Below are 26,979 nucleotides of genomic sequence, written 5' to 3' on the forward strand. Positions count from 1 at the left end.
ACATAATAGCATATGAGACTAGAAAACATGACTTTAAAAAGTACCAGAAATAACAGACAATAGAAAAAGATCCACTGAGTCTCCAGATATTAGAGCTGTAATACACGTTTTTTTATTATTTATTTACTTATTTAAAAGATTTTTATTTCTTTATTTAACAGAGAGAGAGATCACAAGTATGAAGAGAGGCAGGCGGGGGCGGGGGCTGGGGGACAGGCTCCCTGCTGAGCAGAGAGTCCAATGCTGGGCTCGATCCCAGGATCCGGAGATCATGACCTGAGCCGAAGGCAGAGGCTTAACCCGCTGAGCCACCCAGGCACCCCTGTAATACACATGTTTTAAAACCACCATACTTAGTTATATTTAAAAAGACACTGAGTATTTCAGAAGAGAATTGGAAACTATTTTTAAAAACAGAAAGATTAAAGCTATTAAATATAGTAATTAAAATTAAGAATTCAATGAATAGGTTTACTAGCAGCCTAGACTCAGATGAAAAGAGAATTACTAAACAATATTTATAATGAAAAACCAAGGAGCAAAAGCTTAGAAAACATAAATGAGAAGGTGAAAGACTTACAGGATACAGAGAAGGTCTGACACATGTGAGAGAAGTCCCAAAAATAGAAGAGATAATAGGACACAGACAATATTGGAAGAAATACTGACTGACTGAAAAATGTCCAGAACTAGCAAAAGATATCAAGCCACAGATTTACAAAGTCCTGCTTTGAAAGTTGCTGAGAGTAGATCTTAAATATTCTTACCTACCCAACACACACACACAGGTAATTATGTGAGGTGACAGATTGGTTAACCAACCAACTAACCTCACTGTGGTAATTATTTTGCAATATATATATACCAAATCATTACACTGTACATCTTAAGCTTACACAATGTCATGTGTCAATTAATAAAGAAAAAAAAAATAACAAGTCCTGCTAACCCCAAGGAAGATAAATATAAAGAAACACATTTCTATGCACATGTAAAATTTGTGTAAGATAAAAACAAAAAAAAGTTCTAAAAAACAGAGAGGAAATAGAAAAATCGATTGGCTTTAATGGAACAATAACTATACTTAACAACTGACTTCAACAGAAATAAACTGAATTACAATGGAACATTATTTTTTAAAAAATATTTTATTTACTTATTTGACAGAGAGAGAGAGATTATAAGTAGGCAGAGAGGCAGGCAGAGAGAGATGGAAGCAGGCTCCCTGCTGAGCAGAGAGCCGGATGCAGGGCTCTATCCCAGGACCCTGAGATCATGACCTGAGCTGAAGGCAGAGGCTTAACCCACTGAGCCACCCAGGTACCCTTGGAACACTACTTTTAAAGAAAATTCCTCCCAAAAATATTTTTCTAAAATGAAGAAGAAATAAGACATTTCAGACACATAAAAATGTAATTCATAACCACAGAGACGCATTAAGAAAACTATTAAGGACTATTCTTCAGGTAAAAGAAAAATGATGACAGATTAAAAAATAAAGGCTAGAGAAAAAAATGAAAAAGTATGTGAAAAAAACTAAATAAATACTGGCTATATACAATAACAGTACTATATCTTATATGGTTAAAATGTGTAAAATTGTAAAACACAATAAAAACATGATAATTTTTTTTAAGTTTTTATTTATTTGAGAGAGAGAAAGTGAGAGAGAGCATGAGAGGTGAGAAGGTCAGAGGGAGAAGCAGACTCCCAATGGAGCTGGGAGCCCCATGCGGGACTCGATCCCAGACTCCAGGATCATGACCTGAGCTGAAGGCAGTTGCTTAACCACATGAGCCACCCAGGTGCCCTAAAAACATGATAACTTAAATCAGAATTGTGGAGGCCTAGGAAAATTAAGGCCATCCCACCTCGGGTTTAGCCTTAGCAGAAGTATAGCCATCTTAGCTCTGGCAGTCATCTCAGACCCCTGCGCCCAAGTGCTGAACTTTCCCCTACTTTACTTTAGTTCCAGAAAGCCCCACCCTCCTTTAGTAAATAGGAAGCCCCACCCTGCTTTAGTAAAGGAATCCCCATCCTGCTTTAGTAACAGGAACCCATAAATACCCCTGCCTTAACTAAACTCGGGATCCAAGTCCCGGCTCTGCTGTGTCCAGTATACTTGGCCCCAAGCATAAGCTTGTCAAATAAACCCTCGTGTGATTGCATCGGTGTTGGCTCCTTGGTGGTCTCTCGGATGTGACTCAGGCATAACAGAATGAGGCTAGATAAAGTTATAGGGATCTAAAGTCCTTGCATTGCTTAGGAGAGAGTAAAATTACTAAATAATATTAGATTTTGAGAAGTCAAAATGGATTTTTTAATATTCTAACTACTAATACTGTAAGTGTGCACAACATATACACTTATATAGATGAAATATATACTAAGAATGTGTGTAACTTCTAAGCCAAAAAGGGGAGGGCGGGTGTTAACAAAAAAAAAAAATCAGTCCAAAGAAAGATAGAATATAGAAAGAGGAACAGAGAAGAGGAGGGACAAATAAAAAACACTGAGAAGTGGTCAATGTAAATAAAAATACATCAGCAATTGCCTTAAATACCTAAAAAACCCATATAAAAGACAAACATCATCATATTGGAATTTTAAAAAACTATTTACAACTTAAAAGAAATATATCAAAAATATAGGAACACAGAATGGCTCAGAGTGAAAAGCCAGAAAAAGAGATCACCGAGGGGCGCCTGGGTGGCTCAATCTTTTAAGTGTCCAACTCACTCTTGATTTTGGCTCAGGTCTCCATCTCAGGATCCTGGAATTAAGCCCAGAGTCAGGCTCTGGGCTCAGCAGGGAGTCTGCTTCAGATTTTCTCTAATTCTCCCTCTGTCCCTACCCCTTCACATGTGCTCCCTTCTCTTTCTCTGTCTCTCTCTCTCAAATAAATAAATCTTTAAAAATAGTAAATAAATAAAGATACACTAAGCAAACACTAACTTTGCCACAGAACTTCAATAAATTTTTTTTTTAGGTGCACGTAAAACATTTATAAAATCCCATCATATACTAAGTTATATGATCAAACACAAGTTTCAAAAACTGTCAAAGGTCAATCAGGATACATACTCTGAATACAATGCAGAAACCAGTAAAAATACTGAAATGTTTGAAAACTTAAAAACTATACAATACAAAATAATGAAAAAAATACAAAAAATAATAAAATACAAAAAATGCTATTATTTTTATATATAATTAAAAATAATTTTAAAACTACTTTGAAATAAATAATGACCTATCACTATACAGCAGTACTGCAGGATACAAATTAAGCCTTGCTTAAAAGCAAATCTAAAATTTTTTTAAGATTATATATTAGAAAAGACAGAGTGAGAAAATGAGATAAGCATTAATCTCAAGAAGATGAGGGAATCAACCTAAATCCAAATTCCATAGGAAAAAGAAATAATAAAGATATGAGAAATGGCAAAAAAGCAAAAACTTGTCTCTTTGAAAAGACTAATTAAACTGATAATACCATGGCAGGCCAATCAAGACAATAAAATAAATTACTCTAAGTCTTGAAAGGTAGATAATTCTAGATTCTACAAGTCACCGACATAAGAAAATAATACAAATTAGAACTACATAGGAACTTCCTCAACATGAGAAAGTCTATTTATGAAAAACCCATAGCTAACCTTATACTCAATAGTGAAAGAGTAAAAGCTTTCACCCTACATTCAGGAGCAAGACAAGGATGGCCACCTTTGCTACTTCTATTCCACTTAGTCCTGGAACAACTAGCTAAAGCAGAAAAAAGTAATATAAGGCATTCAAATTTGAGAAGCAAAACCATCTTCGTTCATAGATAATGTGATCTTATATGTGGAAAACCCAAAGGAAACCACACACAAAAAAACTGTAAGAGACAATAAATAAAACTCAGCCAAGCTGCTGGATATTAATTCAACATACAAAATGTGTTCAAAGTATAGTGTATATTTCCATATACTAGCAACAAACATTCCAAAAGGGAAATTAAGAATTCCATTTAATATGGCATAAAAAAGGGGTGCCTGGGTGGCTCAGATGGTTAAAGTGTCTGCCTTTACCTCAGGTCATGATCCTCAGGTCCTGGGATAGAGCCTAGCTTTGGGCTCCCTGCTCAGTGGGAAGCCTGCTTCTCCCTGTCCCTGCAGCTCCCCTTGCTTGTGCTCTCTCTCCATCAAATAAATAAATTAATTAAATCTTTACAATAAAAAGTATGGCATAAAAAATACTTAGAAATAAATTTAATCAAGAAGCCACAGGACTTGAATACTGAAAAATCAAAAAACATTGCTAAATAAAAAAATTGCTGAAAGGTCTAGTAAACGGAAAATACATCCCTTGTGCATGGACTGGAAAACTTAGTAATATTAAAATGAAAATTATGGGGGCGCCTGGGTGGCTCAGTGGGTTAAGCCGCTGCCTTTGGCTCGGTCATGATCTCAGGGTCCTGGGATCGAGTCCTGCATCAGACTCTCTGCTCGGCAGGGAGCCTGCTTCCTCCTCTCTCTCTCTGCCTGCCTCTGTGCCTACTTGTGATCTCTCTCTGTCAAATAAATAAATAAAATCTTTAAAATAAAATAAAATAAAACGACAATTATGCCCAAATCAATACACAAATTCAGTGTAATTCCTATAAAACAACTGCTTACCAAAGTACAAAAATTGATCCCCACATTTATATTGAATTTCAAAGGATACCAAATAGTCAAATCAATCTTGTAAAACAAGAACACATTTGGAGGATTCACACTTCCCAATTCCAAAACTTACTAGAAAGCTCACATAATCACAATGTATGGTTTACTACCGAAATGAGGATAGGCAAATAGACAAATAGAACAGAACTGGGAGCCTAAAAATAAACTCTCACATCAAGGGTCACCTGATTTTCAAAAAGGATGCCAAGTCTATTCATTGGTGAAAGGACAATCTTTTCAATAAGTAGTGCTGGGAAACTGTATGCACACAAGTGAAAGAATGAAATTGAACTCTTAACTATACCATGTACAAAAATTAACTCAAAATGGATAAAAACCCAAGTTCAAGAGCTAAAACTATACCCTCTTAAAAAGAAAAACAGGTACTAGACTTCAGGACTTTTGATTGAGCAATGTACACCGAAAGCAAATATGTCACCAAAGGCACAGGCAACAAAAGAAACAATAGATTAAATGGACTTCATTAAAATTAAAAACTTATGCATCGCTGAATCCCATTAAGAAAGTGAAAAGAGGTGGGGAGGAGTCAAGATGGCAGAGATGTAGCAGGCTGAGACTACTTCAGCTAGTAGGAGATCAGCTAGATAGCTTATTTAAAGAGTGCAAACACCTGCAAATCCATCGGCAGATCGAAGAGAAGAAGAACAGCAATTCTGGAAACAGAAAAACAACCACTTTCTGAAAGGTAGGACCGGCGGAGAAGTGAATCCAAAGCGACGGGAAGATAGACCCCGGGGGGAGGGGCCGGCTCCCGGCAAGCGGCGGAGCAACGGAGCACAAAATCAGGACTTTTAAAAGTCGGTTCCGCTGAGGGACATCGCTCCAGAGGCTAAACCGAGGCGAAGCCCACGCGGGTTCAGCGTGGCCTCAGGTCCCGCAGGGTCACAGAAGGATCAGGGGTGTCTGAGTGTCGCAGAGCTTGCAGGTATTGGAGCAAGAAAGCCGGCTGCAGAGACAGAGCCGACAGTAAGCTCGCGGTTCGGGGTTACCTTGAACCGGCCGCAAGCTCGGTGAGCTCAGAGCTAGGCCGGAGATCAGGCAGACGGGAGTTACTGGGTGCGATTCTCTGAGGGCGCACTGAGGAGTGGGGCCCCGGGCCCTCGGCGCCTCCAGGCCGGAGACCAGGAGGCCGCCATTTGTATTCCTGTCCTCCGGAACTCTACGGAAAGCGCTCAGAGAACAAAAGCTCCTGAAAGCAAACCCGAGCGGATTACTCAGCCCGGCCCCTGGTAAGGGCGGTGCAATTCCACCTGGGGCAAAGACACTTGAGAATCACTACACCAGGCCCCTCCCCCAGAAGATCAACAAGAAATCCAGGCAAGACTAAGTTCACCTACCAAGGAGTGCGGTTTCAATACCAAGGAGAGCAGCAGAATTCCAGAGGAGGAGAAAGCAAAGCACGGAACTCATGGCTTTTTCCCTGTGATTTTTTTAGTCTTGAAGTTAAAGTAATTTTTTTCTTTTTCATTTTTTTTTCTCTTCTTTTGCTAAATTTTTTTAAATTTTTTATAATTTTTTAAAATTTTTTTAACTTTTACCCTTTTCATTTTTAATGTTTCTTAACTAGTTTATCTAATATATATATCTTTTCATTTTCATACTTTTCTTTATTCGTTTTCTTTTTTTAATTCCTTTTTTTTTTTTTTCTTTTTCCTTTCTTTTTTTTTGAACCTCTTTTTATCCCCTTTCTCCCCCCTCACGATTTGGGATCTCTTCTGATTTGGTTAAAGCATATTTTCCTGGGGTTGTTGCACCCTTTTAGTATTTTACTTTCTCCTTCATATACTCTTATCTGACAAAATGACAAGGCAGAAAAATTCACCACAAAAAAAAGAACGAGAAGCAGTACCGAAGGCTAGGGACCTAATCAATACAGACATTGGTAATATGTCAGATCTAGAATTCAGAATGACAATTCTCAACGTTCTAGCCGGGCTTGAAAAAGGAATGGAAGATATTAGAGAAACCGTCTCGGGAGATATAAAAGCCCTTTCTGGAGAAATAAAAGAACTAAAATCTAACCAAGTTGAAATCAAAAAAGCTATTAATGAGGTGCAATCAAAAATGGAGGCTCTCACTGCTAGGATAAATGAGGCAGAAGAAAGAATTAGCGATATAGAAGACCAAATGACAGAGAATAAAGAAGCTGAGCAAAAGAGGGACAAACAGCTACTAGACCACGAGGGGAGAATTCGAGAGATAAGTGACACCATAAGACGAAACAACATTAGAATAATTGGGATTCCAGAAGAAGAAGAAAGAGAGAGGGGAGCAGAAGGTATACTGGAGAGAATTACTGGGGAGAATTTCCCCAATATGGCAAAGGGAACGAGTATCAAAATTCAGGAGGTTCAGAGAACGCCCCTCAAAATCAATAAGAATAGGCCCACACCCCGTCACCTAATAGTAAAATTTACAAATCTTAGTGACAAAGAGAAAATCCTGAAAGCAGCCCGGGAAAAGAAGTCTGTAACATACAATGGTAAAAATATTAGATTGGCAGCTGACTTATCCACAGAGACCTGGCAGGCCAGAAAGAGCTGGCATGATATCTTCAGAGCACTAAACGAGAAGAACATGCAGCCAAGAATACTATATCCAGCTAGGCTATCATTGAAAATAGAAGGAGAGATTAAAAGCTTCCAGGACAAACAAAAACTGAAAGAATTTGCAAACACCAAACCAGTTCTACAGGAAATATTGAAAGGGGTCCTCTAAGCAAAGAGAGAGCCTACAAGTGGTAGATCAAAAGGAACAGAAACAATATAAAGTAACAGTCACCTTACAGGCAATACAATGGCACTAAATTCATATCTCTCAATAGTTACCCTGAATGTTAATGGGCTAAATGCCCCAATCAAAAGACACAGGGTATCAGAATGGATAATAAAACAAAACCCATCTATATGTTGCCTCCAAGAAACTCATTTTAAACCCGAAGACACCTCCAGACTTAAAGTGAGGGGGTGGAAAAGAATTTACCATGCTAATGGACAGCAGAAGAAAGCAGGAGTGGCAATCCTTATATGAGATCAATTAGATTTTAAGCCAAAGACTATAATAAGAAATGAGGAAGGACACTATATCATACTCAAAGGGTCTGTCCAACAAGAAGATCTAACAATTTTAAATATCTATGCCCCCAACGTGGGAGCAGCCAACTGTATAAACCAATTAATAACAAAATCAAAGAAACACATCTTTGTGTTATAATAATAATAATAATAATAGTAGGGGACTTTAACACTCCCCTCACCTAAATGGACAGATCATCCAAGCAAAAGATCAACAACGAAATAAAGGCCTTAAATGACACACTGGACCAGATGGACATCACAGATATATTCAGAACATTTCATCCCAAAGCAACAGAATATACATTCTTCTCTAGTGCACATGGAACATTCTCCAGAATAGATCACATCCTCAGTCCTAAATCAGGACTCAACCGGTATCAAAAGATTGGGATCATTCCCTGCATATTTTCAGACCACAATGCTCTGAAGCTAGAACTCAACCACAAGAGAAAGTTTGGAAAGAACCCAAATACATGGAGACGAAACAGCATCCTTCTAAAGAATGAATGGGTCAACCGGGAAATTAAAGAAGAATTGAAAAAATCATGGAAACAAATGATAATGAAAACACAACGGTTCAAAATCTGTGGGACACAACAAGGCAGTCCTGACAGGAAAATATATAGCAGTACAAGCCTTTCTCAAGAAACAAGAAAGGTCTCAGGTACACAACCTAACCCTACACCTAAAGGAGCTAGAGAAAGAACAAGAAAGAAACCCTAAGCCCAGCAGGAGAAGAGAAATCATAAAGATCAGAGCAGAAATCAATGAAATAGAAACCAAAAAAAACAACAGAACAAATCAACCAAACTAGGAGCTGGTTCTTTGAAAGAATTAATAAAATTGATAAACCCCTGGCCAGACTTATCAAAAAGAAAATAGAAAGGACACAAATAAATAAAATCATGAATGAAAGAGGAGAGATCACAACTAACACCAAAGAAATACAAACTATTATAAGAACATACTATGAGCAACTCTACGCCAACAAATTTGACAATTTGGAAGAAATGGATGCATTCCTAGAAACATATAAACTACCACAACTGAACCAGGAAGAAATAGAAAACCTGAACAGACCCACAACCAGTAAGGAGATTGAAACAGTCATTAAAAATCTCCAAACAAACAAAAGCCCAGGGCCAGATGGCTTCCCTGGGAAATTCTACCAAACATTTAAAGAAGAACTAATTCCTATTTTCCTGAAACTGTTCCAAAAAATAGAAATGGAAGGAAAACTTCCAAACTCATTTTATGAGGCCAACATCACCTTGATCCCAAAACCAGACAAGGATCCCATCAAAAAAGAGAGCTATAGGGGCGCCTGGGTGGCTCAGTGGGTTAAGCCGCTGCCTTCGGCTCAGGTCATGATCTCAGGGTCATGGGATCGAGTCCTGCATCAGGCTCTCTGCTCAGCGGGGAGCCTGCTTCCTCCTCTCTCTCCGCCTGCCTCTCTGCCTACTTGTAATCTCTCTCTGTCAAATAAATAAATAAAATCTTTAAAAAAAAAAAAAAAAAAGAGAGCTATAGACCAATATCCTTGATGAACACAGATGCAAAAAATCTCACCAAAATACTAGCCAATAGGATTCAACAGTACATTAAAAGAATTATTCACCACGACCAAGTGGGATTTATTCCAGGGCTGCAAGGTTGTTCAACATCCACAAATCAATCAATGTGACATAACACATTAATAAAAGAAAGAACAAGAACCATATGATACTCTCAATAGATGCTGAAAAAGCATTTGACAAAGTACAGCATCCCTTCCTGATCAAAACTCTTCAAAGTGTAGGGATAGAGGGCACATACCTCAATATCATCAAAGCCATCTATGAAAAACCCACCGCAAATATCATTCTCAATGGAGAAAAACTGAAAGCTTTTCCGCTAAGGTCAGGAACACGGCAGGGATGTCCATTATCACCACTGCTCAACTATTCAACATAGTACTAGAAGTCCTAGCCTCAGCAATCAGACAACAAAAGGAAATTAAAGGCATCCAAATCGGCAAAGAAGAAGTCAAACTATCACTCTTCGCAGATGATATGATACTATATGTGGAAAACCCAAAAGACTCCACTCCAAAACTGCTAGAACTTGTACAGGAATTCAGTAAAGTGTCAGGATATAAGATCAATGCACAGAAATCAGTTGCATTTCTCTACACCAACAACAAGACAGAAGAAAGAGAAATTAAGGAGTCAATCCCATTTACAATTGCACCCCAAACCATAAGATACCTAGGAATAAACCTAACCAAAGAGGCTAAGAATCCATACTCAGAAAACTATAAAGTACTCATGAAAGAAATTGAGGAAGACACAAAGAAATGGAAAAATGTTCCATGCTCCTGGATTGGAAGAATAAATATTGTGAAAATGTCTATGCTACCTAAAGCAATCTACACATTTAATGCAATTCCTATCAAAGTACCATCCATCTTTTTCAAAGAAATGGAACAAATAATCCTAAAATTTATATGGAACCAGAAAAGACCTCGAATAGCCAAAGGAATATTGAAAAAGAAAGCCAAAGTTGGTGGCATCACAATTCCGGACTTCAAGCTCTATTACAAAGCTGTCATCATCAAGACAGCATGGTATTGGCACAAAAACAGACACATAGATCAATGGAACAGAATAGAGAGCCCAGAAATAGACCCTAATGGTCAACTAATCTTCGACAAAGCAGGAAAGAATGTCCAATGGGAAAAAGGCAGCCTCTTCAATAAATGGTGTTGGGAAAATTGGACAGCCACATGCAGAAAAATGAAATTGGACCATTTCCTTACACCACACACGAAAATAGACTCAAAATGGATGAAGGACCTCAATGTGAGAAAGGAATCCATCAAAATCCTTGAGGAGAACACAGGCAGCAACCTCTTCGACCTCAGCCGCAGCAACATCTTCCTAGGAACATCGCCAAAGGCAAGGGAAGCAAGGGCTAAAATGAACTATTGGGATTTCATCAAGATCAAAAGCTTTTGCACAGCAAAGGAAACAGTGAACAAAACCAAAAGACAACTGACAGAATGGGAGAAGATATTTGCAAACGACATATCAGATAAAGGACTAGTGTCCAAAATCTATAAAGAACTTAGCAAACTCAACACCCAAAGAACAAATAATCCAATCAAGAAATGGGCAGAGGACATGAACAGACATTTCTGCAAAGAAGACATCCAGATGGCCAACAGACACATGAAAAAGTGCTCCATATCACTCGGCATCAGGGAAATACAAATCAAAACCACAATGAGATATCACCTCACACCAGTCAGAATGGCTAAAATCAACAAGTCAGGAAATGACAGATGCTGGCGAGGATGCCGAGAAAGGGGAACCCTCCTACACTGTTGGTGGGAATGCGAGCGGGTCAACCACTCTGGAAAACAGCATGGAGGTTCCTCAAAATGTTGAAAATAGAACTGCCCTATGACACAGCAACTGCACTACTGGGTATTTACCCTAATGATACAAACGTAGTGATCCAAAGGGGTACATGCACCCGAATGTTTATAGCAGCAATGTCCACAATAGCCAAACTATGGAAAGAACCTAGATGTCCATCAACAGATGAATGGATCAAGAAGATGTGGTATATATACACAATGGAATACTATGCAGCCATCAAAAGAAATGAAATCTTGCCATTTGCGACAACATGGATGGAACTAGAGCGTATCATGCTCAGCGAAATAAGTCAAGCGGAGTAAAACAACTATCATATGATCTCCCTGATATGAGGAAGTGGTGATGCAACATGGGGGCTTAAGTGGGTAGGAGAAGCATAAATGAAACAAGATGGGATTGGGAGGGAGACAAACCATAAGTGACTCTTAATCTCACAAAACACACTGAGGGTTGCTGGGGGGAGGGGGGTTGGGAGAATGGGGGTGGGGTTATGGACATTGGGGAGGATATGTGCTTTGGTGAGTGCTGTGAAGTGTGTAAACCTGGCGATTCACAGACTGTACCCCTGGGGATAAAAATATATGTTTATAAAAAATAATAAATAAATAAATTAATTTAAAAAAAAAAAAAAGAAAGTGAAAAGACAACCCAAAGAACAGGATGAGATATTTGCAAATCTCCTGATAGGGTTCAATGTGCAGAATATTAAAAAATTCTTTTTTTCTTTCTTTCTTTCTTTAAGATTTTATTCATTCCTTTGAGAGACAGTGCAAGTGAGAGAGCACAAGACCAAGGAGCAGCAGACTCCCCACTGAGCGGGGGCAGGGCAGAGGGGTAAGGAAGAGGACATGACACATGACTTAAGCCAGCCAAAGGCAGCTAAGTAAGTGAGCCACCCAAGGCACCTCTTAAGGAATTTCTAAGACTCAACATCAAAAGTTTAAAAATGGGCAAAGGACTTTAAAAGACACATCCCCCAAAAAGATACACAAATGGCCCAAATGACATGAAAAGAGGTTCAATGTCATTTGTCTTTAGGGAAAGTGAAATGAAAATCACAAGGTAATACTTCTCACCCATTAGGATGGCTGAAATTTTAAAAAAATGAAAAATAACAAAAGTTGGTGAGGACATGGGGAAATTGGAACCCTTATATACTGCTGGTGGTAGTGCTCGCTTTGGCAGCACATATACTGCTAGTGGGAATATAAAATGTTTTCCACTGTGGAAAACATTTTGGAGTTTCCTCAAAGAACTACCATATAACCCCATATTTTCACTCCCAATTTTAAAAATAAGAACTCAAAACAGATCCGTACCCCATGTTCACACTAACATTATTCATAATAGCTGAAAGGTAGAAACAATCCAAATGTCCATTAATAGATGAATAAACAATATGTGGTATATATGAAGTATTATTCAGCCATAAAAACAAATGAAGTTCTGACACATGCTTCCACCTGGAAAAAAACCCTGGAAACATAATCCTAAGTAAAATAAGCCAGATACAAAAAGGAGAATTTTGGTTCCACCTAATATATGGTACCTGGTGTCATCAAATTCATGGAGACAGGAAGCCGATTCCCAGGGACTGGGGGGCGGGAAGAATGGGGAATTATCACTTAATGGTACAGAGTTTCTGTTTGGAGTGGTGAAAAGTTTTGGAAATAGACAGTGGGGATGGTTGTACAACAATCTCTGAATTGTACACTTCAAAGAAATTAAAATGGCAAATTTTATGTTGTACATATTCTGCCACAATAAAGATATACATCTATCCAATGTCACACTCCATGCAACAAAACATTAGTTTCTTGAGACCCTTTTAATGTTATTTAGGGAAACACAAGCAAACAAACCCCGTTATTCTAGTTCCTGCAGTCCCTCATTGCTTGAAAAAAAAAAGATAGCAAGTTTTCAAGTATGTGCACCTCTCTTCTTTCACTGCATATACTGTGCAGTTTTCACCACATAAAGATGAACTTTAAAGAGCAAACTAAATAACATTCATGTGCACAATAATGATTTCATTAATAATATTTTAATGAAAATGAGCATAACCATTAAATCATACCTGGTTCATTTATTCTGCCAAATGTATGCCTAGTGTTGTGTTTTCTGGTCTTGAAACATGTTTCACAAAAATCAAAATCATCACAGTTTCTGCATTTGAATCTAGATCCATTGATAGGAAACATCTGACAGCCATCACACCTATTTGTAAAACAACCATTGGGTTGACAAGAAAAAGATAATGTCATTTATTAAACTAAGGCAATTTATTAAATTTAATTCCAAAGAAAACTATTCCTCCCAAACAAATCCAGCAATATGAAAATTAACTCACGTAACCCCAGGATGAACACTAGGCACCAACTCCATCTCTGACAACAGCCCAGTCCAGTGAGACTGCTGAGGAAAGTCGACAATGATATCTTTTCCATTTGCACTGAAAGCTAGGACACAATAGAAATTGCTGAAACATCTTGATCGCCAATAAAAACCTACTGTTAAAATTTAAACTATACCTAAACATGTGATAATTATACTGTAGCTATTTACGTTTTTCAAAGAATACTTCTCTTTGAGACACACATTCTAAGATACTTATGGATGAACAAACACATGATGTATTTTGATTAGCTTCAAAGTAATCAAAGGAGGGAATCATGGATGAAACAACTTTGGCCAGGGGTTGACAACTATTAAAGCCAGGTGATGGACACAAGGAGGTTCATTATGCTATATTCCCTACCTTTGTATATGTTTGAAATTTTCCACAATAAGTTTGTTTGATTTTAATTACATCAAGTCAAAAACTCCATTTAGTATTTTAGGAAATACAATTCACAATAATAATGTTAAAAGATCTCTTGTCCTTTGGTGAGAATACTTTGCTACTCAGACATTAGATTCTGAACCAAGTTCTTATTTTTAAAATCTATCTGTGTTTTGGGGTGCCTGGGTGGCTCAGTAGGTTAAAGCCTCTGTCTTCAGCTCAGGTCATGATCCCAGGGTCCTGGGATCGAGCCCGGCATCGGGCTCTCTGCTCAGCAGGGAGCCGGCTTCCTCCTCTCTCTCTCTCTCTCTCTCTCTGCCTGCCTCTCTGCCTACTTGTGATCTCTGTCTGTCAAATAAATAAATAAAATCTTTAAAAAAAAAAAAATTTATCGGGCGCCTGGGTGGCTCAGTGGGTTAAGCCACTGCCTTTGGCTCGGGTCATGATCTCAGGGTCCTGGGATCGAGTCCCGCATCGGGCTCTCTGCTCGGCGGGGAGCCTGCTTCCTCCTCTCTCTCTCTGCCTATTTGTGATCTCTCTCTGTCAAATAAATAAATAAAATCTTAAAAAAAAAATTATCTGTGTTTTGACTTACAAAGTTTTAAGAACTTCTTAAGTAAAGAAAAATGTTAAACTAAAGTAAAATGTTAAATAAACTATTAGTTCTTATGGAACCTGAGACATTCTAACACTCCCACACACTGGGGAAGCACCACCATTATAGCCATTTCTAATCTAAGCTCTTCAATAGTAAGAGAGTTTCGTATAAGGTTCAAACAAAATGAAACAGATCTCTTTATGGCCTTAAAAGACTTTAAAGAAATAAAGTCACATGCATTTTTAGTTACTTCTCATGCAATTGTTAAAATGGACATAGGATACCTTTTAGAGTATACCATGTGTTTGATTTGAAATCTCAATAATATCACATTAAATATAAACTGAAAAGAATTTTATGTTTCTAGTCCTTAACTCACATCATTTGCACATTTCCATTTCTTAAATTCAGTCCTAAATTTTATTATAGCAGAGAGAGAGAGAGAAATAGTCCCCAACTGAGGGAGTTGGCCACTCACATACAGGCCATTTGGCAGAATGACAGAACAAGTTTACAGAACACCAACATTAAACAAGTTTCCCCTGTAACTGTGATAAATCAAGACAAAAGCAAAACCACTCTTCAGTCAGTCTGATCAAGTTCAAATCTAATCCAAACCACAAACACGACCAGACACCCTCCCCAACGCCCCACTTCTTGCATTCTGGTTAGTATGAACAACTGCTTCCTTGCCAATCATTAACTCCATCCTAGCTCCATTTTTTTCCTGTTTTATAGATTAATATTTATTAAGACACCCATTCTTAGAATTATCCCACTCCTTTGAACACTTCCCAAAATATCCAACACAAACCCCATTCATTGTCCTTTGTTATACCCACTTATGTAGACACCCTATTTTCCAGGGCATGCATCCTCCTCAGTGGTAATGAGTTAATAAACCTCACTCTGTTCAACTACAGGTGTGTTCCTGGTCTAGAGAGCACTGACAAGCAAAAAAAAAAAAAAAAAAGCTATTCATATGTCATAAACTTTCTTCATACTTGTTTTTCTTGCCCTTGAATGAAAAAAAAATCACTTTATTACATTAGCTGATGAAAAACTAACACCTGGAATTTTGCTGTCTGGATTATATTACCTTTCACAACCCCCACACTTTGATGAGTCACAGATCCCCATTTGTATTTTGGTGTGGTAACTGAGGCTTTAACACGAACTTTATCACCAATCTTTATGTGAGAAGGAGAACTTGGTGGAGGGTAGCCTAGAGATTACAATAATAAGTGAACCATAGTTAGTATTTATTCCTGAGAACTCTGTCTCTACTTAAGAAAAAGCAAAAGAACTTACTTAAGAATGTGCTCACCTATAAGTTCCACATGAATATACCTAACCCAGTAGGTGCCTCCTTTCTGCTGCCAATCACACTGCACATTGAGGTCATGTAGTCCATCTCTATCCAATTTGATAACTTTGCCCACATCTCCTTCACACACTTCTTCATATGTTCGACAGCATCTAACCATCATTCCTACCTAAGATTAAAATTAAAATAAAAATCCAATCCAGGGTATAGATGAAACGAACAACTCTAAGTAGCACTATTCTAAAAAAGGATTTCCTTTAGCACCCAGAGTGTACTCTCAAAATCATTTTATACTACATGAAACCAGGGCTCTTTAGAAAACTGGCTGGCTCAACGTCTGGGGCAAGAAACCATAAGACGAACATGGATTAACTTATGCCATAAAGCAAGGGAGCTCTCAAAGATCAAAGTGTTCACTCAAAAGAACAACCTGATCACTAGGAATAATGGCTGAAACACATCAAATACATATCAGCCAATAAATTCATCTCAATTGATAACAAGCAAAGTTTTTTGGTCACCTTTGTAAGGTCCATGGCACCAAGTCACCATTCTGAAAATTGATAAAGCAAAACAGAAATAAAAATAAAACAAGCACTTATTCTGCCTTTCCTATATGCACCGTATTATAAAGAGTAACTAGAGTTGATTTAAAGAGTTCTTCCAAGAATAAACCCCAGCTAATAAGTTTGGAAGGCATGACAAAGTTAGAAAACCACTACTGTGCAAGCCCTCGCGATGACACGAATGACTATCAAAGCACCAAAATGAACAATAGAAACTCTTTAACAGATGGAAATAGACTAACATGACCTAACCAACAACACTGCATGGTGGTCCATATGATGCATTCATGCCTAAGATAATGCTTGAGTCCAACAGCTTCCCTTAACCCCACCAAACCTTATCCTGACTTTACAAGAAACGCAGAGGAAGGAGGAAGATATGATCCAACCAAGTTTAGCCACAAATAAATGACATGAAAAAGAAAAAAAAAAAAAAAAAAGAGGGGAAAACTGTTCTAGGTTAAAAGACACTTCAGAAAGACATCACCCAAATTTAAGGTGTATGACCTTGATTGTATCCAAATTCACAAACATTACTGTCTCAAAAAGCAATTTCTGAGAAAACAGGAAATCTGAGCAAGCTCTGAATATAAGATGGTATTATGGAATTATTGTTTATTTTTTTACCTAATGTTAGGTAATAGTAATGTTGTTATGTTAAAAATAAATCCTTTATCAGGGTGCCTGGCTGGTACACTGAGTAAAGCATGAGACTCTTGATCCTGGAGTTCAAGCCCCACACTGGGCATACAACTTACTTTAAAAAAACAATAAAGACAAATCCTTTATCTATTAGGAATACATTCTGACATATTTACAGATGAAATGAGATGGTGTCTAGGATTTTCTCTGAAGTATACTAACCAGAAAAGAACTAAAACAAGGAAAGAAAGCATTTAAGATGTATGAAGGACTACATAAAGCCTAGCAAGATTTTAAAAATTACTTGGCAGTAAGAATGATGTAAGAAAAACAAGCAAAAATAGATTTTTAGAAGTATCCAAAATGGGGATAATTGAGAAGCACATGTCTCTGTGCCACATTATTATGGACAAACCACCTTTTCCTCTCTAGCTCTGGTACCCCTTGTTCATCTTCTGTTCCTTTGTCCTCTTTGGTCCAGTGACAGTGGCCTCCCTGCCGTGCCCTCCCCCACCAGGCTTCTGACTTTCTAAGATGCTGGAACACTGCTCACTAGAAACCTGAGCAAAGCTCCAGGCTTTATTTACTCACCTGAATATTCTCTCTCACATACACAGCATAATCATCATTACTCAAGAAATCAGCTCGTTTTTTGTATGTCTGGCTCTCTGTTACAACAGCACCAGTAGACTACAAAAGATAAATATATTTTTTAAAAACTCTGAGCCAGAAAAACCTACTTAAAAAGAAGTATGTGAAATCTTAAATATTAAAAAATAAAGTCTGAAATATTATGCTGTATTTTCACTATAAAATTTTTCATTTTAAAAATATTTTAAAATACAGTAAACAGAATGAATATGAAAAGATAAAAGAAAATTTCTGAGACATTTCTAAATTAATCCCATGAAATGATTTACTTAAATCAGAAAGTCACTGTGTCATATAAAACATGTCTACCCAATATCATTGGGTGTTGGAAGAAGGGTCTGCTTTAAAGCTAAAGTAATTAAGGCACAGAAAACCCAGTCAGCACTTAGCAGCTTCATTATGTGCATGGCCAAACCGCAGAGAGGCCCCATGGGACAGTACACAGGAAACCCAGAGCACAGATCAAGTTGATACAAGAGGTGGGGCAACCACATAGGAGGCACTGACCACAGCATAGGCCGAGTCGTCCACATCTTCCACCACCTCCTCATCTGAACACTCTTCAGACCCTGTGTCTACATCTGAGAGATCTGTGACCTGCACATCAGCATGGTCCAGCAGCCACCCAACCAAGGCCTCCACACCTACAAGCAAGCACAGACAGCACACCCACAGTGAGGATCCACAGCACCAGCCTGCCTGCAGGCTGCTGCTGTTAGCATTTCAAGGTAAACCTACAAACAAATGTGTGTGAAGCACCCACAAAAGAAAACAAGATACCTGGCAAGCCAGCAGCATTCCCAGAGGCACCGGTGAGTGACTTCAGTGCAAACTCTATGTTCCTTCTAGGAAATCCCATTTCCATAAGCTGAACCACAATAGGCAGAGCAGGGGCAGGTGACTGTTTGCGCTTCTTTGCTCTGACAGGGCGAACATGCTGCACTGGGACAGGTGTTGTGGCCTCACTGGAGCTACAGTCTTCAAACACTGGGCTTGACGGGTGAGTAGACTCCACAGCCAAACACTGACATACAGCCAGAGCTGCAGCCTGGACAAATGAGAGTGGAGCTGGGAGGTTTATAAAAGTCAAAAGACTGGGGTGCCTGGCTGGCTCAATTGGTAGAGCATGCAGTTCTGGATCTTGGGGTTGTGAGTTCAAGCCCCACCTTGGGTGTAGAGCCTACTTTAAGAAAATAAATAAAAAGCATTTTTTAAGAAAAGTCAAGATATTTAAGCAGCCTGAGAAAATGGAAATTATAAGCTTCTGCTATGAAATGTGGTACAGAAGTATAGGAAACTCAGACTTACATATGTTATTTTTAAATGAATGGATCAAACTGTTAACAAACAACAAAGACAACTTTCATAGTTTAATGCAACAGAAAGACGTGATGGTCAAATAACTCCTGCTTCAGTATACACAATGTCCAGTAAATTAGCCAATTATTAATGCCCATTAAAGAAAACTTCACAGCCACTCTGTTAAGAAACAAGGTGAGCAAGTTAAATGCAGAGTGAGTGGGGCTGGATGGGAAGGAAGGAGTCCCTTCCATACCCATGACCAGGAAGTGTCCACACTCTCTTGTTCTTTTCCTCTTTTCCTCTGTAAGATAAGCCAGAGATGACATGGGATTCTCTCATGAACCATCAATCAACTCTCAATGATTCACAGGTAAAAGAACCACTTTTGAGAGTTAAACATGGTATAAAAAATAAGGTAAATAAAAAATACGGGGAAACAGATTTCAATCAATCAATGAACATATGCGCTGCTGGGGTCTATAGTTGGGACTCCCTATCTCCAGTACACATAACCCTTTCCCTGAACTACCTGAAACTCGCTGCTCCTCATCTCCAGTTACTCTCATAGGGCCTAAGATTTGCTTTGCTTTTTTTTTTTTTTTTTTTAAACTGAGCATGTGAGAAAGAAATTTAGAAGAAATAGAGGACTCCCTTAAACCTTTCAGTGCTTAGGAAGTGTCAAAAATGAAAGGTTTGCTATGAAGTGTGAATAATTCAGAAGTGACAGGCTTCATCCTAAAAGCTTACAGTTCTGAACCAGACTGAGTTAGAAGTTCTGGTAAGACTCAGAGTGCATTGGACTAAGTTTCTACAAATAATAACTATGAACCCTGAACAAAATATTTTCAAAAACTGTCTGAAGTTCCTAGGGAGCAGCCTAAGCAATCAAAACTGGAAATGGTACAACCCTTGACCACAAGGGAAACCAGCACACAAGCTGACAGGGCAATGTGTATTGGACTACAGTAAGAGGCTGGAATTCAGTCCTACCAGAGCAACCAGAAGTGAGGGAGAAATCATAAAATGTGCATACAGACTACCCAAATTACTGACTGAGACCCTGAAGAACCTAGCAAAAAGGAAATGCTGAAGACTAGAGGGATTCTACAGCTAAATATACATACAGTAATATACATAAATATACATACAGTAAAAAAAAATCGAGAGTGAAAAGATAAGAACTGTCAGGAAAGCTTTATAGAACTCTAAAATAAGGATCCAAATAGAAATGTAAGATCTGAAAATGCAAAATAAAGAATTTTTTAGATGGCTTATAGCAGATTTAGACCCAATGAAGCAGAACAACCTGACCCTGAAAACAGATACATTTATAATTAGCCAATCTGATTAACCAAAAGAAAGACCTTCGAACAAAGAGAATCACATTAATAATCTTTCTTACCAAAGAACAAAATGAGAACAGAACAGAAAATATGGTTAACAAGTTTCCAAATTTGGTGTGTGTGTGGGGGGGTGGATATCAAGCCAAAGATGCAGATAACTTAAATGCACCCCAAGAGGATGGGGCAAAAATTACATACACATCATAGTCAAATTGCAGAAAACAAAACAAAACAAAATAAAAAACAAACAAAAAAATCATGAAATATTAAGTGCAACCAAAGGGGAGTTAAAAGGCATTTCATACAGAACAGTAAGAATGACGGTTGGGGACACCTGGGTGCCTCAGTTAAGTATGTGCCTTCAACTCAGGTCTTGATCTCAGGGTCCCAGGATGGAGCTGGGAATCTGGCTCCCTGCTCAGCAGGGAGTCTACTTCTCCCTCTCCCTCTGCCCCTTCCCTCTACTTGTGCTTGCTCTCTCTCTCTCTCTGTCTCAAATAAATAAAATCTTTAAAAAGTAACCATAATAATCTAAAAAAAGGATGATAGTTGAATTTCCATCAGAATCAATGGAGACAAAACAATGAAAGATCTCTCTTTATGGGGCACCTGGGTGGCTCAGTTAATTAAACAACTGCCTTCAGCTCAAGTCATGATCTCAGGTTCCTGGGATCGAGCCCCATATTGGGCTCCCTACTCAGTGGGAAGTCTGCTTCTCCCTCAACTTGTGCTCTCGCTCATGCTTTCTCTCTCTCAAATAAATGAATACAATCTTTTTTTAAAAAAATCTCTCTTTGCTACAATAGTCCCTCTCAATTCTTAAAGGATAACTCCGCACTTCCTTCTATATCTTTCCTTTTAACACTGGGCACCTCCCAGTGTGATTGTTGCATTCTGCCCAATTCACTCTTCAATTGCTCTGTGTCCTCTTTTTATCTTTACAGGTGACTAGAAACACTGCCATACTGTGGCCACTTTAACCTGAACTTTCTTTCTTTTTTTTTTTTTATTTTAATCCCCTATTTTCCTTTTTTTTTTTTATTTTTTATTTTTTCCAATTTATTTATTTTCAGAAAAACATTATTCATTATTTTTTCACCACACCCAGTGCTCCATGCAAGCCGTGCCCTCTATAATACCCACCACCTGGTACCCCAACCTCCCACCCACCCCCCACCCCCCCCCACCCCCCCGCCACTTCAAACCCCTCAGATTGTTTTTCAGCTTAGTGGTTTTCAGACCTAACAAGCAGTTGGCATTCGGGCCATTTCAAAGAAGTCACTGCTCCTTACCCTCATGCCCAACATTTCTTGCCTTCTCCCTTCGTATTCTACCTTCCTCACCCCTGACTGCTGTCAGCTGTTGCATCAGACTGACCCAGCTGCTTCCTCACTCCCTCAACTCCCTGCAGTCTTGGTCTCTAAGGATTTCTATTAGGATGTGTTCCACCTACCAAACTGAGTATTGGAGGTTTTGTTTTTGTCTTTGATGTTTTATCCAGAGTTTTTTACATATTACATAGAAAGGATTTTTTTTTAATATTTTACTTATTTATTTGAGAGAGAGCATAATCAGGGGGAGAAGCAAAGGGAGAGAGAGAAGCAGATTCCCTGCTCAGCAGGGAGCCTGATGCAGGCTTGATCCAGGACCCCGAGATCATGACCTGACCCAAAATCAGACGCTTAACTGACTAAGCTACCCAGGGGCCCCAAAAGAAGGATTTATAGAAACATCTAATTCTTCATGCTGCAGTCCATGAAAATCCACATCACTCTTAAACCTGGCCACATGTCATACTTCTATGGGAACCTGCCCATAACCCCAGTCCCAAGTTACACCGTGCAGCACATATGCTCTGCAACAGGGCAAAGACTGCAAGCCTGGCAGCAATACAGCATGGCCAAGAAAGCCTTTGAAGTGAGTGAAACAAACATGTCAGTGCAATATTCCTAGGTCTAATGGGGCTCCTTCAGTAACAGTATTTCCTAGGAAAAGATCACACCATAAATATTTGAGCATCTGATCCATGTTGAGCCTCATTAACTTTTTCAAATAATTCACACATATTCAAAAATAAAGTTAAACTTTGACATGCCTGGGTGACTCGATTCATAAACCATCCAACTCTTGATTTCAGCTCAGTCATGAGCTCAGGGTTGTGAAATCAAACCCTGCATTAAACTCCACATTCAGTGCAGAGTCTGTTGTCCCTCTCCCTCCTCTGACGTGCTCTTGCTTTCTCTCAAATAAATAAATAAAATCTTTAAAAAAATGAAATAATAAGGTTAAATTTCAACTCACTCATCCTCTAACTAGTATTATAATGCTCTATGACAAACATGGTTAAAGCCTAAATAATCACAAGAATTATTCTGACATATCATTTAAAATTCAGAATATATCCTTAAGAAAACACATTATCTAGAAAAACTATTGTTTCCAATTTAATGTGCCAAATTAAAATTGCCAAGGCTGTTACTGTACCTCTAGCTCCTGTTTGTCAAATATGGCCTTCACTGGAGATGGCTGGGTGGCCGAGGCCAGTAACTGCTGCAAGAGGATCATTGGAGGCTGTGGCCCTTCAGGGGACATGTCCCCAAGGTCAGGGGATGCAGCTCCTCCATCATCTGAATTTAAAGAACAAAATATGAGTACATTACATTTTCAACTCCTAACATCTTATTATTAAAGATAATGCATTAAACATGTTAAACCAAATATGATCTCTACCTCTTCAAGCACGGGACCATCAAAATCTTCAAGGCTCAGATATCAAAAACTAGTTTCTAAAGAATTTTCCACTCCCTGCTTTTGGCATCTATCCTTTGTTAGTTCATGTGTCTATTTGGGGGGGGTATATCTCCCAGATTTTTGCCTTTGGTTCAATTCTTATACCTTCTCCTTCTTGTTGTACACTCATTGCTTCAGAAACCCCCCTCCTTCCAGGGATACTCCCAAGTTCGTATTTTTAGCCCTCGCTTTTCCTGCTAACCCTGTTCACACCATAAATTGACACTAATTCTAAATATGTTACGTGGTCAGGGTAACATCTTTTTGTCTGTTTTAATCTGAGTAGCTTTGGGTCAAGAATTTAGCACTTCCTATATGCCCCAGACCCTCTGAGTCCCACTGCCTCAAGCCCACTCACCATTTGAATTTGCTGGCAGGTTGGTGATAACTTCAACTAATCCTCTAGATAAGGAGTTGGACAATCTTTCTCTTAAAGGGACGGAGAGTAAAGAGTTCAAGCTTACTGACCACATGTCTATCACAGCTACTCAACTCTACCACTACAGAATGAAAGCCAGCTAAGATGACATGTAAACAAATGGGCATGGCTGTGTTCCCACAAACTTTGTAAAAACAGGTGGCCATGGTAATTTGTAAAGCCCTGCTCTACCTGTCTGGCCCAACTGTCCCAAGCATGGGATAGTAACCCTGATTCAGTGCCTCCAGAGCTACTCATTAGGGAGACAGAGAACAGCCAAACCAATTCCCTGGGCTCTAGTTTCCTGCTCTTCTACAATTGTGGATTATTGTTAAGGTCCCTACTGTCAAATACATAATAAATCCGCACTTCGATTTACCTGATACTCAGCACATTAAAATTAAATTCAAAATACCCTCTTAAGATTAAGAAACAAAACACCCCAAACTCCACTGACTCCCTAATTTTTGTCAAAGGCACTCCCCCCTGCCCTCCCTGTAACTCAAGCTTAAAACACCAGCCATCTTTGACTTTTCACTGGTTTCCCATGTGGTTATCATCAAAAAGACTACATTATCATAGCATCTACTGGAACCTTCTTTCAATTTTTCATGCCTTCCCCCAGAATACACATTATCACTTGACTCAAAAGCAATTCTCTCATCGCCTTCCTTTTTCAAATACTCCTATACCTCACTAGTAGATATCATCTTGAATATCAGTCCTTACCATGTGGGTCCTCACTGCAGGAGGACCCTAAGTCAGCACTAAGTTTCACTCTAATATTTAAGGCATTCTATCACATGAATTCAGCTGACTTCTCCAGCTTTTGGCCCAAGCTCATCAATAAACCCTGAGCTTCTTGCAAAAAGCAAAGCACTTCAACACTCACCCATATACTCACTGCTATGTCTGTGCCCCTACTGTCTCCTCCACCAGGACGGACATTCCCCATCAGAAGCTGCCCTCCCCAGCCCTCAGGCACCAATGTCCCTAAGACACTTGTGGAACTGCAATTATACATTTCACAGAGCACTGGCATCATACCCTTCACAGAACCATCTGCATTCATTTTCTCTTTTCACTCTGACCCCAGAGAGTTTGGGATCACAAATAAAGACTATCTTGCTCCCCATAATACTTTAGCACACGTCTTTTAATAGTAGATGATCAAAAAAATATTTCATAACTTTGGGTTTTTTTTTTTTAATTCAAGGTGATATAAGGTTATTCTAGAAAACTGAAGTAATACAGGAAAGTACAAAGCAAATAAAGTCAGCTAAATTCCACTGTCACTACCTAGTAAGCTGAATCTACAGCATATCTACATAGTAAGATGAATCTACGGCATATCTACAAAGAAATATATATAGCAATGTCCTTTTTTATTTATCATTGTCACGTTTCCATGGCAATGAACATATGTATGTATCATCATTGTGAATGATGGCATGGTATTCCACTGCATGGATACACCACCCAATAATGCATGTTTAGGTGTCTCCAGTTTTCAACCTAAAAACAATACCAACAAAGAAGCCATAATGAGCATCTGTAAACACATACCTTCATGCCTTTTCATGATAAATTCCCATAAGATGACTCACAGGTCCAGCTGAGAGATACAGGTATAGCTATTATGTCTGTGTATGTGTGTGTATGCATTTTAAAGGGTAACATTTCCTCAAATGCCCATTAGATGATTGTACCCACTTAAATTCCCACTAGCAATGTGTTAAAGCTATACTATTTTGTATGTGTATAAACCCCCTGAGGGCCTTATTAAAATGCAAACTCTGATTTCTTAGGTCTGGGGTGCAGCCTAAGAGTCTGTGTGTCTAAGATGATCTTCTGTACCATCAGTGCTGCTGGTTCCTGAGCCACACTTTAAATAAGAAAACAGAACACTGTTTTTCCTCCCTTCTTAGCAGATCCCCTCAATCTTTTGTCTTATTAGACAATGACACTGTCATTTGCACTTCGTCAATTATTGGCCAGGCTGCACATCTCTCTCATATATTTAGAAGTCATCTCTGTTTCCCCTTTTATGGACTATTTATTCACGTTTTTTGCCTGTTTTCTATGGGAGTATGCACCTTCCTTAAAGATCTAAAAGAGCTTCCTTTAAAAGATACCTGAATGAGCAGCTGTGACCTCCTGAACAGCTGGCTGAGACAAGATCTGCCTGAGTTGGTCCTGGTGGGAAAGCAGTGCACGGCCCGCCTTCAAGATGTACAGTTTTAACTGCTGGCCCCTCAGCAGATCCAGGTCTACTTGTCCTGTGGGAGAAAAGGACTCAACAGGATGTCACACCTTGCTTGGGCTCTTCTCACCAGCTGTATGGCCTTGGGGAAGGTGTTCCACTCCTTCCACCATGATACCATGGCTGCAAAGTGGCATAAATAATGCCCTGCCCTGTGGGCATTAGCCTGCTATGCCTAATACTGTTAGTAATGAAGTACTTATCTTTCCCTGTGTTATGACTACTGCTTCTGGATAAGCATCCTCTACCTTCCCCAGGTCTTCCCCTTTTCTTGCTCCCCATGCAGCTACTTTGATGAGTTGGGGTGAGAATTAAATGGTTTAACACAGTTAGATCCATGTTAGTTATTATTAGCATAATCAACTGTTCCCCGACATTGCTGAAATTTCAACCAGATACCTATGTCGCAAACAAAATAGTTTCACTTTTTCTTGCCAAGACTTCTCCAAGATGGTTTTGTCGGATACTCACAACATACAGTTCTCTAACTCAACAAGATCATTTCACTCCTTGGAGTCTTCTCTAAACAAATGACTGCAGTGGTGCCTGAGAGCAGACTGAGGAGGAAACTAAGACAGCTGCCATAAAGAGGCAGGCCCACCAAAAGAACAGCTGGACTACGGTGCTGGTAACAGTGTTTCAAGGCAGGACAGGTTGGAAGCCATGGAAGGCAGCATAAGCAATGTGGGATGGAAGAGGATGGAAGAGCAGAGGTGCCTTTCAGGCATCAAGTCTGATTGCCTGCAGGCAGGTTGATTCACTGTGATGGGAAATGGGGACCAAAGGACAAGTTTAGTGGAATTCTGAACATGTTGTGGTGTACATGCACATGGCCCTTCAGCCAGAGATGTGAGCTGGATATCCAGAGTTAAAGGTGGTCATCATAAATGCTGCAGCAGCAACCAAAATAGGAAGAAATGGGTGGGAAAACTCAATAAAAGTGGGCACAATGAGCCAGAATTTATGGAGAAAACGAAAGAATTTCCAATGTGCAAAGAACAGTCAAGGAGAAGAACTCTTAAAGGTCATGCAAGGAGCAGTGTAAGGAAAATTAAAGGAGCACTATTC

The 26,979-nt window shown here is 39.0% G+C and overlaps 1 protein-coding gene across 5 annotated transcripts in view; it reads right to left on the reverse strand.

The window, feature by feature from the left end:
• The window catches only part of HERC2 (HECT and RLD domain containing E3 ubiquitin protein ligase 2), a 250,796-nt gene that overhangs the window by 86,971 nt on the left and 136,846 nt on the right, over positions 1 to 26,979 (reverse strand). For all 5 annotated transcript variants that reach the window (XM_044232144.1, XM_044232143.1, XM_044232140.1 and 2 more), the window contains exons 44-52: positions 25,784 to 25,927; positions 22,925 to 23,067; positions 18,576 to 18,843; positions 18,303 to 18,439; positions 17,736 to 17,834; positions 15,937 to 16,105; positions 15,709 to 15,834; positions 13,580 to 13,688; positions 13,307 to 13,446 (exon numbers count right to left, since the gene is read on the reverse strand). In XM_044232144.1, coding sequence (XP_044088079.1) covers positions 13,307 to 13,446; positions 13,580 to 13,688; positions 15,709 to 15,834; positions 15,937 to 16,105; positions 17,736 to 17,834; positions 18,303 to 18,439; positions 18,576 to 18,843; positions 22,925 to 23,067; positions 25,784 to 25,927 — 1,335 coding nt within the window. The remainder of the gene's footprint in view (positions 1 to 13,306; positions 13,447 to 13,579; positions 13,689 to 15,708; positions 15,835 to 15,936; positions 16,106 to 17,735; positions 17,835 to 18,302; positions 18,440 to 18,575; positions 18,844 to 22,924; positions 23,068 to 25,783; positions 25,928 to 26,979) is intronic.

Source organism: Neovison vison, chromosome 13, assembly GCF_020171115.1.
Source record: "Neovison vison isolate M4711 chromosome 13, ASM_NN_V1, whole genome shotgun sequence".
NCBI lineage: Eukaryota > Metazoa > Chordata > Mammalia > Carnivora > Mustelidae > Neogale > Neogale vison.